The following is a 24,215-nucleotide window of genomic DNA, read 5'->3' on the forward strand; positions in this document are numbered from 1 at the left end:
GCACCAGGTCTGTTCAATGTAGATGCATTGTGTGCGTTCTTCTATTTAGATTAAGTCTAGATTGGAATATTTCAGAATGACTGGACTTCTTGGCTGAATCTGGGGAAATTAACGTCTAAAGTCATCTGTTAAATGGTATTTTTTAATAATATTGTCAATTTCCCCTGACTGTCATGGACTCCTGTTTCCATATGACTGTATTAAGCAGAGTAATAGACGTCTGTATGGATGTGGTCGTCGTGTATTTGGGGTGTCGAGACTTATGCGGGCAAACCAACAGTTGGCGCCAAACGAATTCTTCCCGAGCGACTCTGCGCTTTTCTTCCTGTCACTCACACACACCGGTGACCTGGAAAAAAGAAAAGCAGGCTTGAAAAAGCTCTGTCTCAAAGGTTGTGCAAGTCACCAAACAACTGATATCCTTTTTTTTGTGTGCAATCTACCAGTTGTTATTTCACTGATATTGAAAATAGAATTTTTTTGGCCCTTGATTTTGTCTGAAAACATATTATTTCCAAAAACGGGTCTTGAAAAAGAGGCATTGTGTTATATTCGGGTCACTATGGTATTTTGTTCTTGAATCAGCAGCACCTCTGCTGGTAATAAGCACACTGGACAGAAGTCTTAATAATGAAGTAATTGATCAACATCCGTGTATTTTGTAACATCTGCATGACGGAATTCTACAAAGCACTTCTGTCCCTGATAGTAATACTAGTGTTGAGATAAGCGCGGAATGTAAAAAGCGAAGGTGACCTGACGTTCAAATCATGTCAAAATAATTCAATCATCCTAACCTAACATACGCATAATCAGCCGATGAACTGGGGAAGTACACAATTTGTAGGGTCAGCAATCGCCTTCACCTCTGACCACTAAAATCAAAACATCTCAACCTCGAGTCCGCGTGGACGTTTGTGCCGAGTGTAAAGAAATTCTCTCAAGACTTTAAGGAGAGTTTGATTCCAATGGAGTATGAAGGATGGATGTTTAGCACAGGGACTGAACATTTAGCAGTTACGACAACCTGCTCATTACGCACATACGGCACTGTGCCGAAGTCACCACATGTTTTAGCCACGCTATACTGAGCACAGATAACTGAAATTCAACTCAGTTAAGCACAGACCCCTACCAAGGCCAACTTGTAACCATAAAACACAATGTAAATTACAATTAAAGCCTCTGTTCAATTAACTTCAAAGTCATCTGTAGTTACTGTGTGCAAGGGCTCTGAAAAATAATCCACAGTAGATGTCATGATTTGCGCTCTGCTTGGTCTGCTGCCCTCTGCTGTCTTGTTTCAGCTCTGCAGAGGAATCTGCTCTCCTGCTCTGCTAAGCGCAGCTGCCGCCAGTCAGTAATCAAGCCCTTCTTAAGCCGTGCTGCCTAGTCAGTAGGTGCCAGATTGTTGTTGAACCTTCACCAGCCACGTGCATGCGCCGTTCAGCCATGCCACTGTTTGTAGTATTTCTCTTTTTGCCATTTTTCTTTGCTACCAACTATTTCCAGTGTTTTCACTCATTTGCTACTTTGTCCTTTTGTTTCTACTTTGCATTCACACTTCACAAAGTTTTGTGGACATTGTTTGCCTAAAGGTTTCTAAAAGTTACCACTATATTATGTCAAAAAAGACTGCTGCGAAAAAGGTCATTAAAACAGCAACGCTTGTGGTGGCCTCAGTCTTTTGCACAGTACTTTACATTTTATATTTAAATACACTGTCTCTATGCTAAGTTCACCCTTATTGTCACCAGGAGAATAAAAAATTGATAATAATTGTGTTGGGGTTAATCGTATGATAAAAATAATTAAAAATAGAGAATAGATTATTGTTCAGGGGAAGCAGGAAGGGAAAAAAGCTATTTGAGGCCCTGAATGAGAGCAGAGATAACGTTAAATCAGGGAAGCATGGGAATGTCAAATTGCCAGTGCAGACTGAAGACCAGTCACACTGTAATCCCATAATCCCGAGCGGGCAGGCGGGATGTAATTGCTCGTTAGCGCCAGTTTCCACTCAGAGGCCTGTCACTGGTGGAAAACCACAGAGCGCTGCACCGAAATGAGAAACAGATAGCAGGTCCCATGCAGGTGGACATGCAGAACCTCCCACCACCTCCAAACACACACGCACACATGTGTCCTGGACACAGAGACACACATCCACATTGTGTCTCTGCCAATTTCTCTCATACACACACCCGAGCGCACACGGGGTGGGGGGCTCAGAGTAATCAGAGGTGTGGACACCGGCGAGCCTGGAGGAGGATGGTGAGGAGTGGAGGGTATCTGCGTGTGTGACCCCCACACCTCCAGCTCTCCACTCCGCACGTCTCCCACCTGGAGGTTTTATTAAGCCACTAACAACATCTCATTCTTCCAGAGCAAGTAATGGGGAGGGGGGCAACATGTGTGGAGGGTAAGTGCGCTGAGCTGTGAGGAATAATGTGTCACAAACCATACAGGCTAAAACTGGGCATAAAGTGGACTTGACGGCGTTCGATTCCTGTGTGTCTCTCCAAACGCTGCAAAACATTACCCCGACCGAGGAAGTTACTGTATGTTTCGTACCTCTTTGTGTGTTTGTTAGCGAGTAGGAAAGCGATGTCTCTAAAGTAAAGTAAAACAAAAACTGGGCGTCATGTGACACCTCCACATACACAATACAGACGAAACTATTTGGACATGTGATCACTGCACGTTAGTGTAAAAAATACAGTGGAACCTCGGTTAGCGTCATAGATGCTTTCCAAAAGGTCCGATTCTAAAGATAACGGATGCTAACCAAATCAGTTTTTCCCATAAGAAATAATGTAAATCCAATTAATTTGTTCCAGAAAGCCAAAAATGTTACACAAGTCACGTTTTTATAGTTTTACATGTAGAAAACATAATATGCATATAAATACATATAAATGGTGAATGAAAGAGATAAATGAACATTTAAGCTTACCTTCAATGAAGACGTCTTTCTTGACGTGACTGTTCCCAAAGGCATGATGTGGCAGCACACCACCTTCCTGTTTTGCCTTGAGTTCTTTTTTTTAATTCAATCATGTTTCTCACCCCAATAACGCAAAATGTGTCACGTCTTGGCTTTGTGGCGTTGTGGAATATCAGGAATATCATGTCCAAGTGGCATCTCGTTGCCACATCGTGTCTTTGGGAACAGTCACGTCTTCAAATAAAGTTAAAAGTAACCTTAAGTGTTCATTTATCTTTTTCATTCATCATTTATATTCATTTAGAATTGTTTTATGTGCGTAAAACTATAATTACAAAACTGTAAAATCAGGGTTTTTGAGAGTCAACCGCTGTATGACATCATAGACAGGCGACATAGCTGGCTAAGCCAAATCACTTAATCCACTTAAAAACGTAAAAATGTTACTTAAAAAGCGCAATATTCCATTTCAATAGAAGATGCAACTAACAATGATTTTCTGAGTCGATTAATCTGAAGCTTGTTGTTTCGATTAATCGAGTAATCGGTTCGTCCCTGGACCAGGGGTGTCCAAAGTGGGTCCTGGAGGAGCCACTTACGGCCTGGGGCTGTTTTTTTATTGTCCCTCGGCACATTCTAAAAATACAATTAAACAAGAAAACTAAAAAAAACAACAGCAAAAATGGAAACAAGGGGAACAAATTTTACAAGAATAAAGATGATAACAGAATAAAGTTATGATATTAAGAGAAAAAATAAATACAAGTCAAAGACTAAAACATATGATTTTGTAAAAAGTCATACTATTATGAGAAACAAAAACGAGAATAAAGTTGCAATTTTAGAAAAATTAGTTTGGGTCCAGCTACGTTAGTTACCATAATAAAGTCAAATTATGAGAGTAAACACATAATATTACAAGACTTAAAATGTTTGTAAAAAAAAAAAAAAAGAAGGGTAAAACAAGCAAAAGGTGTGATGTAAGGACAAAAAGTTCATATTAATAATACGCTTTGTCGCTGACAACACAAAACCACAAAACTGAGAAGCAGGTTGTTTTTTTTCTTTCATCATTCATCATGAATTTATCGATTAATTGTTGCAGCTCTATTAAAGGTTTTTAATGGCCACAGTTGGACTTGATTTCTATTGCTTTCTATGGGAAAGAATGTTGTGAAATCCCAACAAATCAGAGGTCGACCTCAGCCTTGGGACAGATTGCTTTTGAGCTTAGAGGTTCCACTGTATTACTCCTGAGCATTGGTGGAGGTCTGTGCTCTACTCCTATGCATTAAAATGAGTATTAGAAGATTTATTCCCATGCTTGGAAGCAGCGCGGGGACATGGCTAACTTCAGCTGCTCATTCATGCGTCCCGGGATTTATTTAAAGTTGTGTTTCTGACCACCTGCTGGACTCACTCTCCCTTTTCATTCTGTTTTACTTCGGGGGAGAAAAACATCTGGCCCACTTAGTGCAGCTTGTGAAGAGCAGATTTTGAAAACAGCGTCCTAAAATTGCATGGCGTAAAACTAAACCGTTAACGGTGATAAACACTCCATGGAGCTCGGGAACCACTGAGCTCACTCATATTTCTCCGTGGTGTCGTCAAAATATTTATTAGAGCAGTTTTAAGATGCATTTTATGTCACACTGTGGTGATTATCTATGTGATTACTGGCTTGTGTATACTCGCAGTTAACTAGTGGCAGATTTAAGAGGACCAGAAGTCATTTCAAGCTTGGCCTCAAGTCAGACAATACAACCTGGACTTAATTAGAAGTCCCAATTAGGGGAAACATATCGGGTGCCTGATGATGAACGTGAGTGAGTGATTAGTGGCTTCCTGCAGAATCCCCCCGCCCCCCAACCAGGTCTAATGATTGTTGCGTGGTGATGAATAAGGAGGACAATGTGTTTAAAGCGCAATAGCGCTCACACATGGAGCTGTAAGCTGGTTTCAGTAAGGTGTGGTGAAGAGCTAACGGAACTGAGAAATATGTCACGCAAAATACATGCCGCCTTGGAGCAACCTGGAGATGCTCACTTGATGGCTGTTTTGTGGCGCCACACTATTATGTACTTTACATTTAACACAGAGCCATGACCTCATTGCACAATTAAAGCCAGTGTTCCTTCAATGGCCCGCAATAAGTGAAATCCGCAACATAGCCAACTCTATTTGTTTACAATTATTATATGTTTGCTGGCTGTAAAAGCTCCCATTTTCTCACATCTACAAGGTTGGACACAAGAAATTATTAAGTGACTCAAGCGCATTCACTCCTCGTGCTTCGTCCTGGTGCCGTTTGGCTGTAGCGTTTTTTGTATCCTTGTTAGAACATATTGCTCCTGCCGTTGTAATCCTCCTCCTCGTCCTACTCCTTGAACCGAAGATTAATTTAGCCGGTTAGCTTCTTCTACTTCTTCTTGTTTATTGGCGGTTAGCAAGCAGGTCACACAGTTAGCGAGTTTGCTAGCAACTAGTGACCACAACAGGAAACGGCACAAAGGGGATTGACTGACAATGGTCTACAGCCAATCAGGACGCAGAACACAATGGGCGGGTTCTCCCTTAGCCAGTAAGGACTGTTGTGGCTCTACATTACTATTACTATTACTATTGTCTACTGTGTGTTCCTAATATGCTCGTACAGGCACGTAAACACATACTGAGACAAGGTGGAACCGCACACGTCTTCAACTCTCACATGAGTATACAACACCCTCTACTGGTAGCAGTCGTAAATACAATGACAGACACATACAACTGAGCACCGATAGATTGGTGCGGCATCTGCAGTGATGCGGACTCTGCATTAGCTTTCTCCGTTGGGTGGCTAGGCTAGGAGAGAAGGTGAGAAGCATTGTCATCTGGGAGAAACTCGGAGCAGAACCGCTGCTCCTCCGCATTGAGAGGAGCCATGTGAGGTGGCTCAGGCCACTCAGTATGCCTCCCCCACCCACCTGGCCTGGGAACACCTCAGGATCCGCCACAAGGAGTTGGACGAAGTATCCGGAGAGAGGGAAGTCTGGGCTTCCCTGCTTAGGCTGCTGCGCCCGCAAGTACTTCTCTTTCTTGACTTTACTGTGCGTCCATGTCTGTGATTTGAGGAGTTTAGTTGCTTGGAAGTGTTCCCGACGTTACGGCCAAGATGGCGGGGGTTCAGAAAACCCGCTTGGGGGGTGTATAATAATCACAACATCATTTCACTTGTGTTTTATAGTTGTTTACTGACGGTTGACAGCAGCATGACAAAAACGCTTTATTGAGTTCATTTTTTTTGTTGTTGTCCTGAGCACTTTAAGATGTGATATTTTACAGGATTACGACCAAGTGTTTAACAAAGACATAAAGAACCTTTTCATTCAGCCTTCTGGGCATCCTACTCATGTCTTTAAAGATGGAACTTCCTGGTAGCCTGGCTAGCTTCCGTTTGGTTCCGTGATCGTGCGGCATTTCTGTCATGCATGTGTTTTGGGTGTTTGTGTGTGTTTTTGGCATTTACAGCATTTTTCTTGTAGAGTTGATGTGAGTGTAACGTTTGAATTTGCCGCATTTTCCCGTTGCATGCGTGTTTATGCGTTTTTGGTACGGACCATTTGTGTGTTTGGATCATTTGGTCGTTACTGTACGTTTGCCCTCTCAGCCACCGTAAATATAGTATACCACATTTTTCACTGACTTCTGGAACTCTGCCTAGCAACAAGTGGCAGGACAAACATGTGATGTGTCCAGGAAAAATGAATCAAAGTCAGCCTGTTAATCTAAATTACTGGGTCTGCTAGATAGCCACGATTTCATGTCAAGTTTTATAATCAATAAAAGAAAAGATGTTTATTGTCAGTGCGATTTACAACATTGGAAGAATTGGAAAGCTGGAATTCCATAAAGTGCATAAAACAGTAAGAGTCAACTTGTATGACGTCCACATTGGAGGAAATAAAGTTAAATTACAGGAAAACCATTAAAGTTAAGGGAATAACAAAAGTTACATAGTTGTATAATATCATACAATTCCAACTTCATTGCTTCTGACCTTTTCTTATTTGCTACAAGTTAACTAACAGACCCAATACTCAAATACTGAGTAACAAGCTTCCCTTCATGCATATGTTTCAGTACTTTTTTACTACACATTCCACGCTGCACCCTGTCATCACGGCTGGTATGTACCATCCACTGCTGCCAGGCATCTCTCAAACCTGGAAATTTATTGTAGTAGTCGTAGAGGGGAATGGATTTTGTATTTTTTTTGTTTTTTTTGTACAAAATATTTGAGCGTTAGCCCCCATGATGGAAGACTCAGTCTCTCCAGTCAGCATTCAGCGAGGTGATCCTCTGATAGCTGTGCCTCAGAAGTCAAACAAATCTTTAAATCATCATCACGTGTGATGTCACACGGCTTTTTGTGATCAATCTTATGGTAAAGAGCAAAAGTGTGATGATAGCCATAGAACAGAGGTGTCCAAACTTTTCTCGCTGACAGCCACATACTGAAAATCAAAGGATGTGGGGGCCACTTTGATATGTTTCTGTCTTTTTTTAACTGTGTAAAAAGGCTATGAAAACTTATCAATATTTAAAGACAAAGCTTTGCTTTATTATTAGTTATTAGTTTCAACATTTCAGCTTCTTCTCTTTACATTTTGACTTTTTGCTCAATATTTCCCATTTTTGGCCGTTTTTCTGGTTTAATTTTATTTCCATGATGTGCCACGGGCCAGTAAAAGACAAGCAGCGGGCCACAATTGGCCCTTGGGTCGCACTTTGGACACAGCTGCCATTGAACCAGAAATGAAACATGGGGTAGGGTCTGGCTGCTTAGTACAATATGAGAAATATCTCTTACTTTACATTAACAATACTGAGCAGACGCTAACGTAACATTGGAACATCCATTAATTCCAGCAATAAAACACCTGGCGGTGGTTCCGCAGACACCTTCCTGTTGGCTCTCCATTGCAAGTCTGTCAGACGTCTTATACTGGTGAGCAATTTGACTGCATTTTAGCTTTACAGGCATCTACTAGCCTCATCTCTTTAACAAAGAATATAAACAGTCCCAAATCCTGTTTCATAATAAATGCCCCCAATAGCTGTCAATCAAACAATGTGACAAGCTATTTCATTATTTGATCTGGTATTGATTAACCCTCTTAGCAGTAATTAGACATCATAACATCCATTAATTTGGTAACACTTTACAATAAGGTACACAAAATTACAGTAGTTAATGAGGAATGGGCCTACCTAACACTAACCACCACTCATTAGTTCCTCATTAGTTCCTCAGTAACTACTCTAAATGTATGTGCCTCAGTTCCTCAGTAACTCCTCTACTCATTAGTTCCTCATTAGGTTTTAATTAGTTCCATCTGTAACTATTCAAAATGTATGTGCCTTCGTCATTAGTTCCTCAGTAGTTCTTCATTAGTTCCTCAGTAAGTAACCTAAATGTATGTGCCTTAGTTCCTCAGTAACTGCTCTACTCATTAGTTCCTCATTAGGTTTTCATGAATCGATGTTTCTTAGTTCCTCAGTAACTAATCTACTCATTAGTTCCTCATTAGTTTTTTTTAGTTCCATCCGTAACTATTCAAAATGCATGTGCCTTCATCATTAGTTCCTCAGTAGTTCTTCCTTAGTTCCTCAGTAACTACTCTAAATTGATGTGCCTTAGTTCCTCAGTAACTACTCTACTCATTAGTTGCTAATTAGGTTTTCATTAGTTCCATCTGTAACTATACAAAATGTATGTGCCTTAGTCATTAGTTCCTCAGTAGTTCTTCATTAGTTCCTCAGTAACTTCTCTAAATCGATGTGCCTTAGTTCCTCAGTAACTAATCTACTCATTAGTTCCTCATTAGTTTTTTTTTAGTTCCATCCGTAACTATTCAAAAATGTATGTGCCTTAGTCATTAGTTCCTCATTAGTTCCTCAGTAGTTCTTCATTAGTTCCTCAGTAACTACTCTAAATTGATGTGCCTTAGTTCATCCGTAACTACTCTACTCATTAGTTCCTCATTAAGTCTTCATTAGTTCCATCCGTAACTATTCAAAATGTATGTGCCTTAGTCATTAGTTCCTCATTAGCGCCTCAGTAGTTCTTCGTTAGTTCCTCAGTAACTACTGTATTTTTGTGTACTTTATTGTAAAGTGTGACCATTCATTCATTCATTCATTCATTTTCTATGCCGCTTGTCCTCACTAGGGTTGTGGGGGTATGCTGGAGCCTATCCCAGCTGACTTCTGGCGAGAGGCAGGCTACACCCTTGGACTGGTCGCCAGCCAATCGCAGGTCGTAACACTTATTAGACATGACTTAACTATCATGGCACGGACCGATGGATGGATTCGGTTTTCTGCATTGATTAGCAATCCTTCCATCGATGAAGCTGCTGACGCCTGATGTATGATGTATGAAATGTAATGTTTTGTTTGTGCTACCAGCATATAACACTGAGAAATGTGCTGCCCCATTGTGCTTCTTGTTAGCAACAAGTGAAAACAATGTTATTTTTAGGGAAAGGAATGAAGGTTAACACAGTCGAGAGCACCAAGTGAGGAGAGAAAAGGGCTCCTGGTCCACTGAGGAATTCTAATGACTCTGCAGTAGGATTTTCCACATCAGCTGTAACTTCCTACACGGCAACCGCTGCTACAAGATTAAGCTTGCAGGGTCACTGGAAAGTTACGCTAATATGCAGTTAGCACTAATTACTCACACACACATGCAACAGTCGACGGATGGGTTAAATTAGACAGGAAGAGTCGGGACAGCTTTCCTATGGAGATGAAGACTTGACACGCACTCGCTCTCCTTCACTTTGTTTCTCACTGAGGCAGCTTCAGCTTCCATGTCCCCGACCCCAATAACCTGAATTCCTGCCTGATTGAGTTGGGTTTTAAGAAGGAAGCCACACAGAGAGCACTCGGCTTGATCCTCACCTTAAATGGGAACACATTGTGGACGTGTGGGAGAGATGATCAGAAGGAGAGATTTTCTCTTTCCGGTGCTTGCGAGGGGAGCTCTGCTTTAAAGGCCGTCAAAGAGGCCAGAGGGAGAGAGAAGAAGGGAAACACGCTCTGGGCTGCATCACTTTGTCTTTTTAAATCCTGACCTCTCACCTTGCAAAACTCCAAGATGATGTGGAAAGTGATCCACCAACTTCTTTCCCTCTTGACCTTCATGTGCTCCTATCTAGTTCTTATTCCTCAAAATTAAGCCCACGCCGAGTTCGCGCCGCGAAAAGCGACACACACACATTGGTCGTAATGAGTGTGTCTCGCGTCTGGGTGAACCAGAACTCTCCAAAGTGTTTCCGTGTCGCCCGCTCGCGCCCCAGACAGGCTGGCTCTAATGACCTGGCCTGATGGTTCAAAGCGGCACGCAGACGGTATGATTAATGAATGGGAGCTGGTAATTTCACCAGAATACAGCTTTCTATGTCTAAAAAACACACACTCTTTAACATTAACATTCTTTAGCATTTTCAGGAAAAGTTGTTTGTAAGGAGGAGGGAGATTTTGCGATAAAGGCAGCAGCTCATTTCATGTTTCATCAGCAGTTCCAACAGGATTAACTGCTGCTTTGGTCGAAATTATTGAAGCTGTTTGAACTTGAACAACAACTAAACAACTCCAGATCAGAACAGAGGAGGGGATTGAAAAAAATAGAATAATTTCCCCCCGGTGTTCTGACTCAAGATTGCTCGGCGCGACAAAAGCCCGAGCAAAGACTCAAACAACAGCATGGGAAGCATTTGTCCGAAGGAATCCATCGAACAAATTCCTTTTTGTCAGATCATGCCTCCTTCAATTTGACCTGAAGGCATCACGGCGACTCGCTGAGAACTTTAAGCACTTCCAGATTGAAGTTGCCCTGTGGCACTCCAGGTTGCATAATCAATCTCTCTCATTGCACATCAGGCCCTGAGCATGCAGCTATCTCATTCTAGCTCAAAAGACCGTCCATCACTTTAATGGATGGATATTTTATTTCATCGCTGTTATTAGGGAAGTGTGAGTCTGAAGTTTGTCACTGTTGGAGGAGGAGGAGGGTTTTTTTAAATGTTCATAACCACATTTTCACATTCACATGCAGCGTTGTGAAAAAATCTTGGACCACCACCAGCTTTGATGTTCCCATGACCTTTATCAGACATAGGAGGACACTTATATAAATAGACCAAAAGATGGCATTGAATTTTGCTGAAAATATGGATAAAGGTGAAGCTACAGGAGAGCTAAATACACAGTACTAATTTTTTGTACTGTTTTAATCAACTTAATTGAACTTTGTGGAGGGTTGGCACAAACTGTAGACCAAGGAAGAATCCATTACATATTGGTGAGCATCTGGATAAAGGGGCTAATATAGGAAGTTATTACAGTTTGAGTCACTATGGCTTCAAAGGAACACTCCACACCTGGAATCATAATAGCACCCCCAGTCTGTTTGCCGTCTCCGTGAACCATGAAGTAGCCTACTAACTAACAAACAGATGGACAAACAAACACTGTGGAATTTGACATCCTAGTTATATGTGCTCATGAAAGTATTTACAATAAAGTAAAGTGGACTTTAGCAAAGTACAGTTATCAGTGAAGTAGGATTCCTTACTAATAAATGGAATATTTCTGTAGTTAGAGCATAGAAAACCTGCTTACAAACTTCTAAATACAGGGTTTAACATGATTAGAGACCTCTAGTCATTAACTAACACCCCTATAGTCACCTTTACACTTGTATTCCACAATATAGTAGACATAAAAACAGCAAGTAAGCCATTAAAGACATAAATAAGACTCGTGCTCATGTGTGTTACTGTAAATGTGTCCCCTGGGGGAGTTGAGTGATGGACGGACAGGAAGTGACATCAGGTTCAGGGTTGAGTTTTAGCTTGATGTTGATTACAGTCGCAACAGTAGCCCGTGTTTTTCTTAGGGACTATTGTAGGACTATTGCGCCTGTAGTGGGATAATTCAAACGTGCAATAAAAGCCTGTTGTTGTGTGTCAAGTGTCTCGCCGAACATTCCAGTAACATTACTGACACCTAGTGACTGGTGTAGAATACTACATATCATTCACAGTGTCTTTAAATGCGTCTTCTGAATGCCTTACATTTGTATTTTAGTTAATTTATATATATATATATATATATATATATATATATATTTGCTTGAAAATGTTTAATGTAGGTAAAAACATAGGTAACATTTGCTTCTCAATAGGCCATATTCAACCACGAAACATGATTTATTAATTAATATATTTTTGAAAAGCAATGATATAGAGTGAACCCGCAAAATTTGAACTGATAACCGGCGAGGGATTACTGTACTGTAAATATGTCCAAATATTTACAGTATATTTGTCATCACTGCTTACCTAAACAGCCCATTAAAACAAATTTGATTATGTGCTGTGTAAGTTTGCACAATTTATATAGTAAATTATTAAATCAACCACATACATGGCTGCCAATAAACATGATTTAATTGGTACTGTTAGAAAATGTATAATGATAATGTTATATTGTGGGTTATTCTGCAATACCACTCTATTAATTTGTGACATACTAGTACTAGTAGTATGTGGTCATTATTTTTTCCTTTGTTGATCACGTTAAATTTAACTACCGTAAATTCCGGACTATAAAACGCGACTTTTTTCCACATGCTTTGAACTCTGCGCCTTAAACAATGATGCAGCTAATTTATGGCTAAAAGAACTACCGATGATGCTTAGAGCGCAGATTCAGGAAGTAGTGAAGCGGATGCTAATATCACATGTTTTGAAGTCTTATGCTCTGATTTGACAAATCTTAAGTCATTTTGATCAAGTGTAGAATTACTAAAGCTTCTGCTTGGACTGCTTGGACCACGACAGCAAAAAAAGCATCTCACATCGCACCGGAGCTAAGGAGTGATGCTTGGAACACTGAGTGTAGTGTAGGATTGCAAGGTTTATAGTGTGTGGACACCTGCGGCTATACTGTATGTATAGGGGGCAGCAGTCTCAGTAGGGAAGTCCAGACTTCTCAGTCTCCGGCCACCCCAAGGCATCCCAACTGGGCATGCCCGGTCACCTCACCAGGGAAGCATCCGGTCTAGATGTCCGAACCACCTCAACTGGCCCTTCTGGATGTGAAGTAGCAGCTGCTCTACTGTGAGCTCCTCCCGGATGACCGAGCTCATCATCCTGTCCGAGGGCAGCTTGCATCTGTGATCTTGCTCTTCTGGTCACGACCCAAAGCTCATGACCGTAGGTGAGGGTAGAAACGTAGATCGATCGGTAAATCAGGAGCCTTGCCTTATGGTTCAGCTCTCTCTTCACCATAGCGGTCCAGTACATCGATCACATGACTGCAGATGCAGCGCCGATTCGTCCTGAGATACTTGAACTTCACTCCCAACACAAACGATGAAATCCACCCTTTTTCTGCCCGAGAGCCATGGTCTCAGATATGGAGGTGTTGAATCTCATCCCAGAATTTTCACACTCAGCTCTGGTGAGTCGATTTATTGACTTTTATTATACAGTCGTTAATTTCTATTTATACTTGTATGATAGTTAAGAATGTTAAATTGACTAACAACATTGCAGTTAAGGAAGGTTTACGATGGCGGCAGCTTGAGTCTGGAACACATTCATTTTATTATTTCCTATGGGTTTTGAAATTAGACCAACTTGGAAGTCAACCAACATCACGGAACAGCTTGTGTTCAACTTTGCAGGCTCCACTGTATTGCCAAGATTTGCACATTATTGGATGCTTTGTCTTAATGACAGACCACCCAAATCATGGCCCGGCCCATACAGTATATTTAATGTGCACACACTACAGTTCCAGACAGCGTTTAGGCCATGTTTGCACTAGCTGACATTATCCCAAGTCCCTGGATGCATGTGATATATGATGAATACTATAAATATTAGGAGCTGTGTCATTTTTTTTAGCTCAGCTTTGCCTTTTCAAGCATTTCTTTTGAGTGATCTGGAAGTAGGAAATGTGCGTTTGCAAGTGAACCAAAAATCTCTCTCCTGTGGCTCAGAGGTGCACCGCCGGTATAAAATTTACATTCAATACCAGGAAAGAAATTCAGCAAATTTATAAGGGCGGACCCAAAGAAAATCCCCCACGAGTGCACTCTGTCAGGCACCTGTCTGCAGAAACATATCACCTCTTGGTCATGAGCACGTTTAATAATATTTATTAAGGACCTCAAATAATTGAATTTGACTTTTCTTTCAGTCTGTCTCCAAATCATTCCCCAGAGGGAGATGATTATGGAACCTGAGAGGGTGGTCTCTAAAAAGGAAGTTAGCGTAGGAATAGCAAAGCAGGGGTGGAACAAAATATTGATAATGTGATATATCACATTGTCATCCCTCATGGTGCTTAATCAACACACTAAGTACAGTATAAGTCCAGATATGTGCAATCACACACTCATTGACGCGTTTTAATCTTAAATTCATTTCAATCTGAGTTGAAATATTTTCAAACATTAGCAGTAATGCCTTTGTGGTTTTTGTCTTTTCAGCTGTCAATCTTTTTTCTCCGCTTTTTAATTGACTATACTGCATTGACTATTCTGTACCAGTGATGGGAAGGAGGAAAATGGTGGTGATAATCATAGAACCACAAATTGGCGTAACATACAACATACATACGTAAAGTACATACAACATAGGAAAGCACCTGGTGCATTGCTCAGGACAATACGAGCATAGTTGAACATTTCCTTAGAGTACAAACGTGCTTAGTAATTCCAGCAATACCCATAAAACGCCCATAATTAACTAACTTTACATGATTACATGACACAAAGTGCACAACGTTTGATCTGCTTTAAATTGTATTTTTTTTTAGGCTGTCTCACAAGTGAATTCACTCAACATTTTCCGGCAGGAAGATGCTTTGACAAGACGTGATTCGTAGCTGCACGTTTTGTAAGTGCGAGACTGTGGGCCCGTGATTGTTTCTGAATGTGTAAAGTAAAATGTGTACAATGTGTTTAATAACCGTGAGAGGCAGATTGCAGGGTTTAGAGGACAGGCGTCCAGACGTTTTCTTTGTTTCTCATAATATCATGACTTTAAAAAAAAGGTTTAATATTTCAACGCAATGCTACTAAAATGACGTTATGGTTCCACAAAAAAGCGACTTTTTTTCTCGTGATACTATGACTTTATTCCCATAATATTTTGACTTTATTCTCGTAACAATGTAACTTTTTCCCCTACCTAATTTTCCAAAAACTACAACTTTATTTCGTTTTGTTTGCTTTTCATTACAATACAACTTTAATAAAACTTTTTTCTTTATTATTTGAACTTTATGCTACTAAAATGATGTTGTTTTTAATACATAATACTACAACAATATTCTGATCAAATTATTACTAAGATGAAAACTTTTTTCTCTTAATATATTGACTTTATTCTTGTAAAATTACTGCTGATTTGTTTTCTTGTGAAATGATATTTTTAAAATGTGCCGCGAGCCAATAAAAAACAGCCAGCGGCTGCGTCTGTTATTCTCATTTTTTACTGGAGGTATTGGAACGCCGTCCATCCATTTTCTATGCCGCTTATCCTCATTAGGGTCGCGGGGGTATGCTGGAGCCTATCCCAGCTGACTTTGGGCGAGAGGCGGGGTACACCCTGGACTGGTGTATTGAAATGCAACCTTCGCTAATAGAGATGATAAATGAGTAAGAAAACTGGTCACACATTTGGCATTTTTATGATAAATGTTGAACTGGTTGACTGTTAGCCCAACAAGAACAACAACACATAATCGCAGCACATGATAGCAACAAATGTCCGCTAACCCGTAAAGCCTCCTGCCAGTTAAAACAAACCAGACCACACATCACCGACAAAGATCATGCTGGCTGGCTGTACCTGACCCTCAGCGGGGCCACTGACCCCCTCCGACCTTTGACTGCAGGAAGTGAAAGCTGTGGCAGCGTGACGGGGGAGTGTGAGAAGTCTAAGTGAGCCGCCACTCCCATGTGGCTTTAAGAGGTTGTTTCACGACATGTTTTCGCACACTGCGAGGGGCCCTTCGAGGAGGACGCCTGCTGCACATGTGTCACATATCTCGTGTGACGGCAAAGGGGAGAAGGCAGAAAGTGGGATGTAACGGCGGACGCCGGCCCTCTGCACTGAGCCTCGCCTGTGTTCTGCAGGCGTGACACATTGCAAGCACATGAGTGTGTGAGTCAGTGGCTCACTGAGTCAGTCGCCAACTACGAAAGCCGTCGACTCAACTGAGTGAGCCAGGTGCCTTTTTTCCTCCAATCCTGACAAATGACATAGAAAACACAAACGATGACATTCCACGAAGGACACAGAGGTGTGGGGCCAGATTCCTTTAAGGATGTCCCAGGTCTAGATTTGCATTTTGAAAAAGAAAGGGTCATGTTAGGATCACAGCCAGCAGCTCAGAGAGCCGACGCGATCAAAACAGTTTCATGTGCGGATGAAGATACACTTCAGTGAGCTCCGCTCTGTCAAAACACATCAAGATTAAGACACTTCATGTGCGCCTGATCCCCTCACCGGTCCTGGACAGTGTGTCTGCTGTGTGTCTATGTGTGTGTGACAGTGCAACACACCCATTAACGTCCACTGAAAAACACGGTACTGTATCTCCAAAGGTTTTTGCTTTTGCAACTGTTGCAACCTTCAACCTTGTGGGGTCTGGAGGTTGGCCATTCTTTTTCCCTCGCAACGTTCACATCAATTGTGTGTGACGAACAAACATGATGTAGTAGGGCCAGTCCAAAGAATAAAAGTTCTACAGGCGTACAACGACTATTTAGGTGTTGAGTATGGTGGCCTTAAAGGGTCACAAAGGTGGAGTTTTGGCAAAGCACACCGTTAGTACTGTACAACTTGAACTTGTAGTGGGTTAGAGAGGTCATCTGCAGTTCAGTTTGATCTATGTTTTAGCTCTCATTTTACTGTGGGCTAAAGATGGGGGGGGGGGATATAAGAAAAATCTATAAAATAAAAAAATATTAAACAACATTGAGCTCCATCAGTCTGGGAAAGGTTATAAAGCCATTTCTAAAGCTTTGGGACTCCAGCGAACCACAGTGAGAGCTATTGTCCACGAATGGTGAAAAGTGGTGAACCTTCCCAGGAGTGGTCGGCCAACCAAAATGACCCCAAGACCGCAGAAATGACTCTTCTAAAAGGTCACAAAAGACCCCACAACAACATCCAAAGAAGTGCAGGCCTCACTTGCCTCAGTTAAGGTCAGTGTTCATGACTCCACCATAAGAAAGACACTGGGAAAAAGCAGTCTGCATGGCAGAGTTCCAAGACAAAAACCACTGCTGAACAAAAAGAACATTAAGGATCATCTCATTAAGGCCAGAAAACATCTTGATGATCCCCACCCAAGGGGGGGAAATACTCTGTGCACGAAACAAAAGTTGAACTTTTTGAAAGGTGTGTATCCCATTATTTGGTGTGGCAGTAATGCCGCATTTCAGAAAAAGAACATCATACCAACAGTAAAATATGGTGGTGGTAGTGTGATGGTCTGAGGCTGTTTTGCGGCTTCAAGACCTGGAAGACTTGCTGTGATAAATGGAACCATGGATTCTGCTGTCTACCAAAAAATCCTGAAGGAGAATGTCCGGCCATCTGTTCGTGACCTCAAGCTGAAACCAACTTGGGTTCTGCAGCAGGACAATGATCCAAAACACACCAGCAAGTCCACCTCTGAATGGCTGAAGAAAAACAAAATGAAGACTTTGGAGTGGCCGAGTCAAAGTCCTGACCTGAGTCCTATTGAGATGCTGTGGCATGACCTTAAAAAGGAGTTTAATGTTGGAAAACCCTCCAACAACGACCACATTTTGAGTTTTTAGGTATTTTGTAAGGAGTTTTTAAAAATTGTGGATTCAAAGAAAGATGTCTCAGAATTTCGAGATATGTTTTTCTTTTTTCTTTTCAGATAAAATAAAATGAAAATATGAAACAATTTTGAGCCGTGTCATTTTTATCATGAGTCAAGCAAGACGCTGTTGTGGCTAAAAGGAAAAAAGCCTCACAAATTTCTGATATATTTTGAATTGTTTTCTTTATTGTGGATAAAAGGGGAACAAAACACACAAAATCTGTACATATTTTTGTAGTATTTTCTTTTTGTTATGGACACCGGTACTCAGATTTTGGAAAAAAAATTTAAAAAAAAACTTCATCATGGATGAAAAATGTTTTAAAATCACCAAAGAATTGCAGAGATGTTTCTGTTCCATTTTCGTTTTAGCCTGTCTGAGATTTTTTTGTTGTTGTTAATTTTCATCATGGATGAAACAAAGAACAGTAAAATTTTGGGGGGATATTTCCTTTTTTTTCTTTAAAAAAATACAAAAAATATGTACCTGTATACATTTTTACCAAGCGCAAAGCGCAAGCGCAGCGCAGCGGTTATGTTTTTGCCGGCGTTTATCTGTTTGTTTGTGTTCAAAATAACTTGAAAAGTTCTGAATGGATTTGGATGAAATTTTCAGGAATTGTCGGAAATGGGATATGGAAGAACTGATGACATTTTGGGGGCGACCCAGGTCACAGTCTGGATCCAGCAATTTTTTAAAAGGATTCTTTAACATTGCGAGACAGGACCGTTTTCGGCATTCTGTGCATATAACTCCACAAAAAAAAGGTCAGAGCCCTTCAAAAAAAATGCAGGACACGTTTCCAACAGGTTCTACAAAACAATGTAGGATTATTATTTTGGTGTCAATCACGATATGGGGGGGGAACTGTGGCGCTTGGCGGAGGTCTGCGCTCTCCGAGTGCTTTCTAGTTTCCAGTGTAACACAAGCTATCGTGAGACAATGGTCAACCTGTTTGTTTAGACGTGAAAACAAGTTTTCCCATAGGAACTAATGGAAATAGAAATGCTTTTCATTGGGCAATGCACTATAGATTTGCAAGTCACCACAGATGAGGGCCAAAATGTAAGATTAGAGCTGTCCTACCCAGTCAAACTACAGTTGTCCTACCCAGTCTTTGAGCAGAAACTGATGAAGCTGTTAGGAATGGAATATTTTCCACTCTGTTTTAAACAAGCGCAGTGCTTATCTCCCAGAGACATAACACACTCACAAGACCTTTCACTTGGAACCATTGCACTCTGTTGTTTTTGTCTGCACACACTCACACCTAGTTTCTAGATATGCCACCTTTTTTCAATTTCTGTCTGAGGAGCGTTTAGCTGTCCAACCAAGACTGGCTGGAGCCTAAAAAAGGGACGTTTTACACCCACTGCACCGCCTCTCTGACAGAAGTCATAAAAGAAAAAGGAACTCTGGTTCGATTGGACTTTGCTAAACCTTTTTTGGCAGCTAATTGGACTCTCCAGTGCTGGCATTGCAATTATTTGTATCTACTGCTGCTACTCCTGCTTTAATTAAATTGTAGACTATCCTTGAGACACCTAGACTAATTTCACTGCTGTTAGAATAAAAGAATCCGGGTGGACTTTCTCCCAGTAAAAAGAGCAGTCTGAACAAAGCCTGCTCAGATGGGCGGTGAAACGTCTTGTAAGACAACCTGACAACAGTCAAATTGCGATAGATTCAAAGCCCTGAGAATACAATGACTCGGATGAATGAGACTAGTCACAGGAATGGAAGACTTCCTCAAAAGCACAGTTTCTCTTCATCCACATCACCACTAAAACCTTCACAAACGCTTTCCCCAGCCTCCTCCTCCCCAGTGTCCATTTCACACAGCCTCCAAATAAACCCTAAATTCAGCCCCATAAATGCTGCCTTCAGGTTACATTGACCCGCCATGGCGAGAGCGAACCAGCTGGCAGGTGAAAGCAACACTATCAAAAAGCCATCCAACATGAGCCAATGTTGTCACAGCAAACACACTGTGACAAATGACAGCTCTCAGCAGTGCACAGAAAACACAAAAACAGCTCCTGATAATCAGGAAGCTGTCATAAAATCACCATGGCAACATGCTGACACAAATGTTCACAGTCTCCCTTACCAGATGTCCTCCAGAGGCGCGCGCACGAAGGGCCTGGAGAGGCGCACGTCCCACGCCGGGTCATGACGAGACCTATCCATCCACTGCGGTGTGTCATGTTTTAGCGCCTTGTTGTCACAGCGTGAAGGAGCTCCGAGCTGACTGTCTCCTCTGAGCATGGAGCAAACATAAAGAATCCATCTGGCTGGAGGCACCTCCTCCTGGCTTCCTTCACCACCAAAACCTCTTTCTGTGGAAGGACTCTTGCCTCGGCCTTCCGCACTTGCACAATCTCAGCCCCCTGGACAAGAGCAGAGAAGCGGTAAACATCCGTGAGTAATTTAAAAAGTATTGTTTGGATTTCAGTGTCATTCGGGACAAATATTTGATGTAATTAGCAGTCGGATGATCCATCAAGCGCACAAGATCGTTCCAACAAACATCTTAACACTGCAGCACTCGTGCATAAGTCTTGGGCCACCGTTGCGTTTGTTGTTGACCGTATAGAACCATCCCTTGGACAGTGCATGACAGTTGTTTTTTTTTTTAAATGCACATTTAAGGCAAAAAAGTGTGAATAACAAATACGTAAAGTTGGAGGAATCTGAATCTTTGAAGCCGAGATGGAATGGATCCCAAATGAATGCATCTGTCCTACACTACTTAGTGTTTTACTAGCTGAAAATGACACAGTACTTTACATGAAAAGCGTGCTAGAAAGAGCAAAAAAAACCCCAAACTTACCAACAGACTGTAACATGCCATTATGCAGAGTGAAGTCTCTATTAAATCTAATTAGAGTTTGTTTGTGTTGACAGAAATAAAGCCACAAGGTGGAGGACACGCACGCACACACGCACACACTGAGAGGCAGACAAACATTCAGACATACTAAAATATTTGTCCTCAATTTGCTTCGGCGCTGACTCACATGTGATGAAGCCAGTTTTTCCTCCTTCACAGCTCCACTACTAACCTGTTCGGTCCTGCCTCCAACCAGCGTGGATGGTTTTATGAGTAAACAGGAAAAAGTCTCACAACATGTCTTCTTTGACGTGCACACCACTTGCAATCTTCCTTTGCCCCTCTCTCCCCCAAAAAGTGAAAAGTGAGTGCGTAATGCTTTTACGCAGCAACGGTCCTCGCCTTCAAGAGGGGTGATATTGATTTAAAATCAGGTTTTCCGGGCAGGTATCCCGTGATGAGTGCCTCTGTTGCTCCGCTTGAGTGAAGTAAGGCGAAGTGAAGCGTTCCACCAATGGCCCGCAGCAGTGTTGGCTGTGCGTAAAAAGAGCGCGCCGCTCCGCCTGTCAGGAGAGTGAAACCGGAGCGCGCTCGTCGCTCCTCAAGCTGCTGTGATTTCTCCCTCTCTCGCTCTCGTTTTGTCGCTCTCTCCCTCTCCCCTCCTCCTCCTCACACATAGATCATGTGTCGTTTTTGTTCCTCTGGGGGGGGGGGGGGAGTGAGGAGGCTGAGATAGGGACTGAGGAGCATCGTGGGACGTTCATGGAACAGCAATGGAATACACCGAGTCGTTAGAAAGTCTCAGAAATGCACAAGTGCGCGCGTCTCCCTTGACTCACCTGCAGTGTAGTCTAAACTGATGAAGAAGGAGCGGAATGGTTCTGATCCACCAGCACCACCAGCACAGACCCTCATTGTCTCCCCCTTCCACACACTGAGGCACTCCTTGCACGCCAAACACCTCAGAATTGTCTGATATTCCAATATTTTGTCATTTCATTCCTTTAAGAAGGATGAAATGTAGTTCTTACCCGGTGCAAACTACAGTCGCAATAACACATACACTAGAAATACAAGGGTGGAGACCACTGATTCCAAACACTGTGCCGTGTGCCATAAGAGATCATCAATTGTGCCTTGTAAATGACCAAATGTCACCTAGTTGGTCGGAAAATTTGTATAATTTACTATAAATAGTATCCTTGTAGTATAGTGCAGTCAAACCTCGGTTTTCGTCCACCCGATTTTGTTTTTTGTCAAAAATTTTTGAAACTTTGCCTCAGTTTTGTGTAATATTGCACTTATCAAACTAGCCCGTTTGCCATGCACTGTATCGTAATGTGAAATCGAATGCCCAGCCAATCACTGTCTGTGCATTTTATATTGAGTGCGGCTGCTAAATAACCCGCCATGGGGCCAAAGGAAGTCGCGAGTGCCAGCAAGTGGATAAAGAATGTGAGAAACACTGTCGAATTCGGTCTCGCCAGGATTTACGGGAAGACCGCATCACCAATAAGGTCCATCCATTCGTCATTTATAAACACTTCACATTGTTTTCTATAATTCTTCTCTATATTATGTATTTTTTGGGTGTCTGAAATTCACTCGATTTACATTATTTCCTCTGGTAAAATTGCCTGCGTTTTCGTATATTTCGGTTTTCGTCCGACCTTCTGGAACAAATTAATGACGAAAACCGAGGTACCACTGTGTAGTGGCTGGCAGAACAATTACATATTCTTCCACTAGATGGCAGAAGGTACACAATTACACGTACATAAACACCTGTTGCCATTAATACAACAGAATAAGTCAAAGCGTGCTTGGTGGTGTCCCGTGACATTTTTCTCCTGTAAAATATGTGCCTTGGTTCAATAAATGCTGGTGTAGACAACTACAATGCACCCCGTGTGGCATCATAAAGTTCCCATACGAAAGGTCCCGTATTGTACTATTTTTCAACGAGTCTCAGAGGTCCCACAGCAGTGTATTGGAAGGGCATTGTCCAGTATTTTAGGATTTTAGTGAGCCCTACCGGAAACATGCCGTTGTGTGTGTCTGTAGCTTTAATGCTAATGAGCTGTTTTGCCCATGCTGATGGTGGAATGGTTCTAATCCAGCATCACCACCAGCACAGACCCTGTAGTCTCTCCGCCCTCCACACAGCGAGGCACTCCCTGCACAGCAAACACCAGGCCCGCCGCACACAAAGGCTGGGTAAATACTTTTCCACTGAGGGCCCACTCACCACGCGAAGGCAGAGACAAATGCAGGGAGGATCCCCCGTTTCGTGCTTCTATTAATAGTAGCCACGACAACAATGTGCGCGGCTCAAGTGTGTGACATGCAGGAATGTGTACAGTCAGATAATAAGATGGGCTACAAAAGGAGGAGGTGAAAGGTCAGAGTCAGAAGTGATTGATGCTTTGTTTTGCAGATAAAATTCACTTTATCACACTGAGAACATAAAACACCGACACCTGTACACATCTAATGAGAGCCAATACTGGAGGAATAGCAATCGAGAGGTGTTTGTTGCTGTGGCTGTAGTTTGCACTGTACATTCCTCAGGGCGGTTTGTAAATGTCCAATATCTTGCCGGAAAATGACCATCGCCTTTGTCGAATACTTTTAACAGGGACACGTTTTACTCAGCACATTCACTGAAAATCACAACATTGAAAAATTAGTTTCAGGTCATCACACGAATGTCCGAGTCAGGTCTTGAGTCATTGATGTTGAAAGTCAGGTCCAAAGTCATCAAAAATCTTGATGAATTTGGATTGACTCGAGTTTGTCGGGATTTTTGTGCTCCCAAAAAATATGCGAGTCTTTGACAATATTGTCAAGCCAGGTCCAAAAATCATTCATTGGACTCGACTCGTGAGCTTGTGGATTAGTATGTCGGGATTTTTATGCTCCCAAAAAATAAAATCTCCATCCAGCCATCTTCTATGCCGCTTATCATCACTAGGGTCGCGGGTATGCTGGAGCCTATCCCAGATGACTTCGGGCGAGAGGTGGGGTACACCCTGGACTGGTCGCCAGCCAATCGCAAGGCACATACAGACAAACAACCGTTCACAAAATAAAGTAAATAAAGCCAATGAAATACTAGGGATGCAAACTGAAACTTGGTGCTGATGTAAATGCTAGTAAAAAGGATCGTAGCTCATTTCGGTGCTAGATGAATGCAGACTCAGCCACTGGCAACAAGTGCTCCGTACAATGACTCTCCGTCGCTCTTCACCACCTGAAAGTAAAAAGGCATTGTTTTTGGACAAAATTTATGTGCTTTCCATTTTTGAAGTACCGTTTCAGGCAGCGTTTCACCACCACTTCCGTTTCAAAAGTATCGATTTGCCACCGGTATCAGCCAACATGTAAACAAGACACAACCCTATTAAATACATCTTTCAAATGCAAAATAATTTTGAATGTTGTGTATTTTTTCAAAATAATTTTGAAATATAATAATAATTATATTGCAGTGGCAGGCGGTCCGG

At 41.9% G+C, this 24,215-nt stretch overlaps 1 protein-coding gene across 3 annotated transcripts in view; it reads right to left on the reverse strand.

The window, feature by feature from the left end:
• The window catches only part of LOC129177634 (artemin), a 30,586-nt gene extending 9,236 nt beyond the window's left edge, over nucleotides 1-21,350 (reverse strand). Inside the window, exons 1-2 of one of the 3 annotated variants that reach the window (XM_054768968.1) lie at nucleotides 20,942-21,350; nucleotides 19,987-20,266 (exon numbers count right to left, since the gene is read on the reverse strand). In XM_054768968.1, coding sequence (XP_054624943.1) covers nucleotides 19,987-20,083 — 97 coding nt within the window. In that variant the 5' untranslated portion in view covers nucleotides 20,084-20,266; nucleotides 20,942-21,350. Of the gene's footprint in view, nucleotides 1-19,986; nucleotides 20,267-20,709; nucleotides 20,864-20,896 lie in introns of those variants that run through there. The other 2 variants (XM_054768969.1, XM_054768970.1) reach the window with 2 other exon arrangements.
• Between the last annotated feature and the right edge of the window lie 2,865 nt (nucleotides 21,351-24,215).

This window comes from Dunckerocampus dactyliophorus, chromosome 2 (assembly GCF_027744805.1).
Source record: "Dunckerocampus dactyliophorus isolate RoL2022-P2 chromosome 2, RoL_Ddac_1.1, whole genome shotgun sequence".
Lineage (NCBI taxonomy): Eukaryota > Metazoa > Chordata > Actinopteri > Syngnathiformes > Syngnathidae > Dunckerocampus > Dunckerocampus dactyliophorus.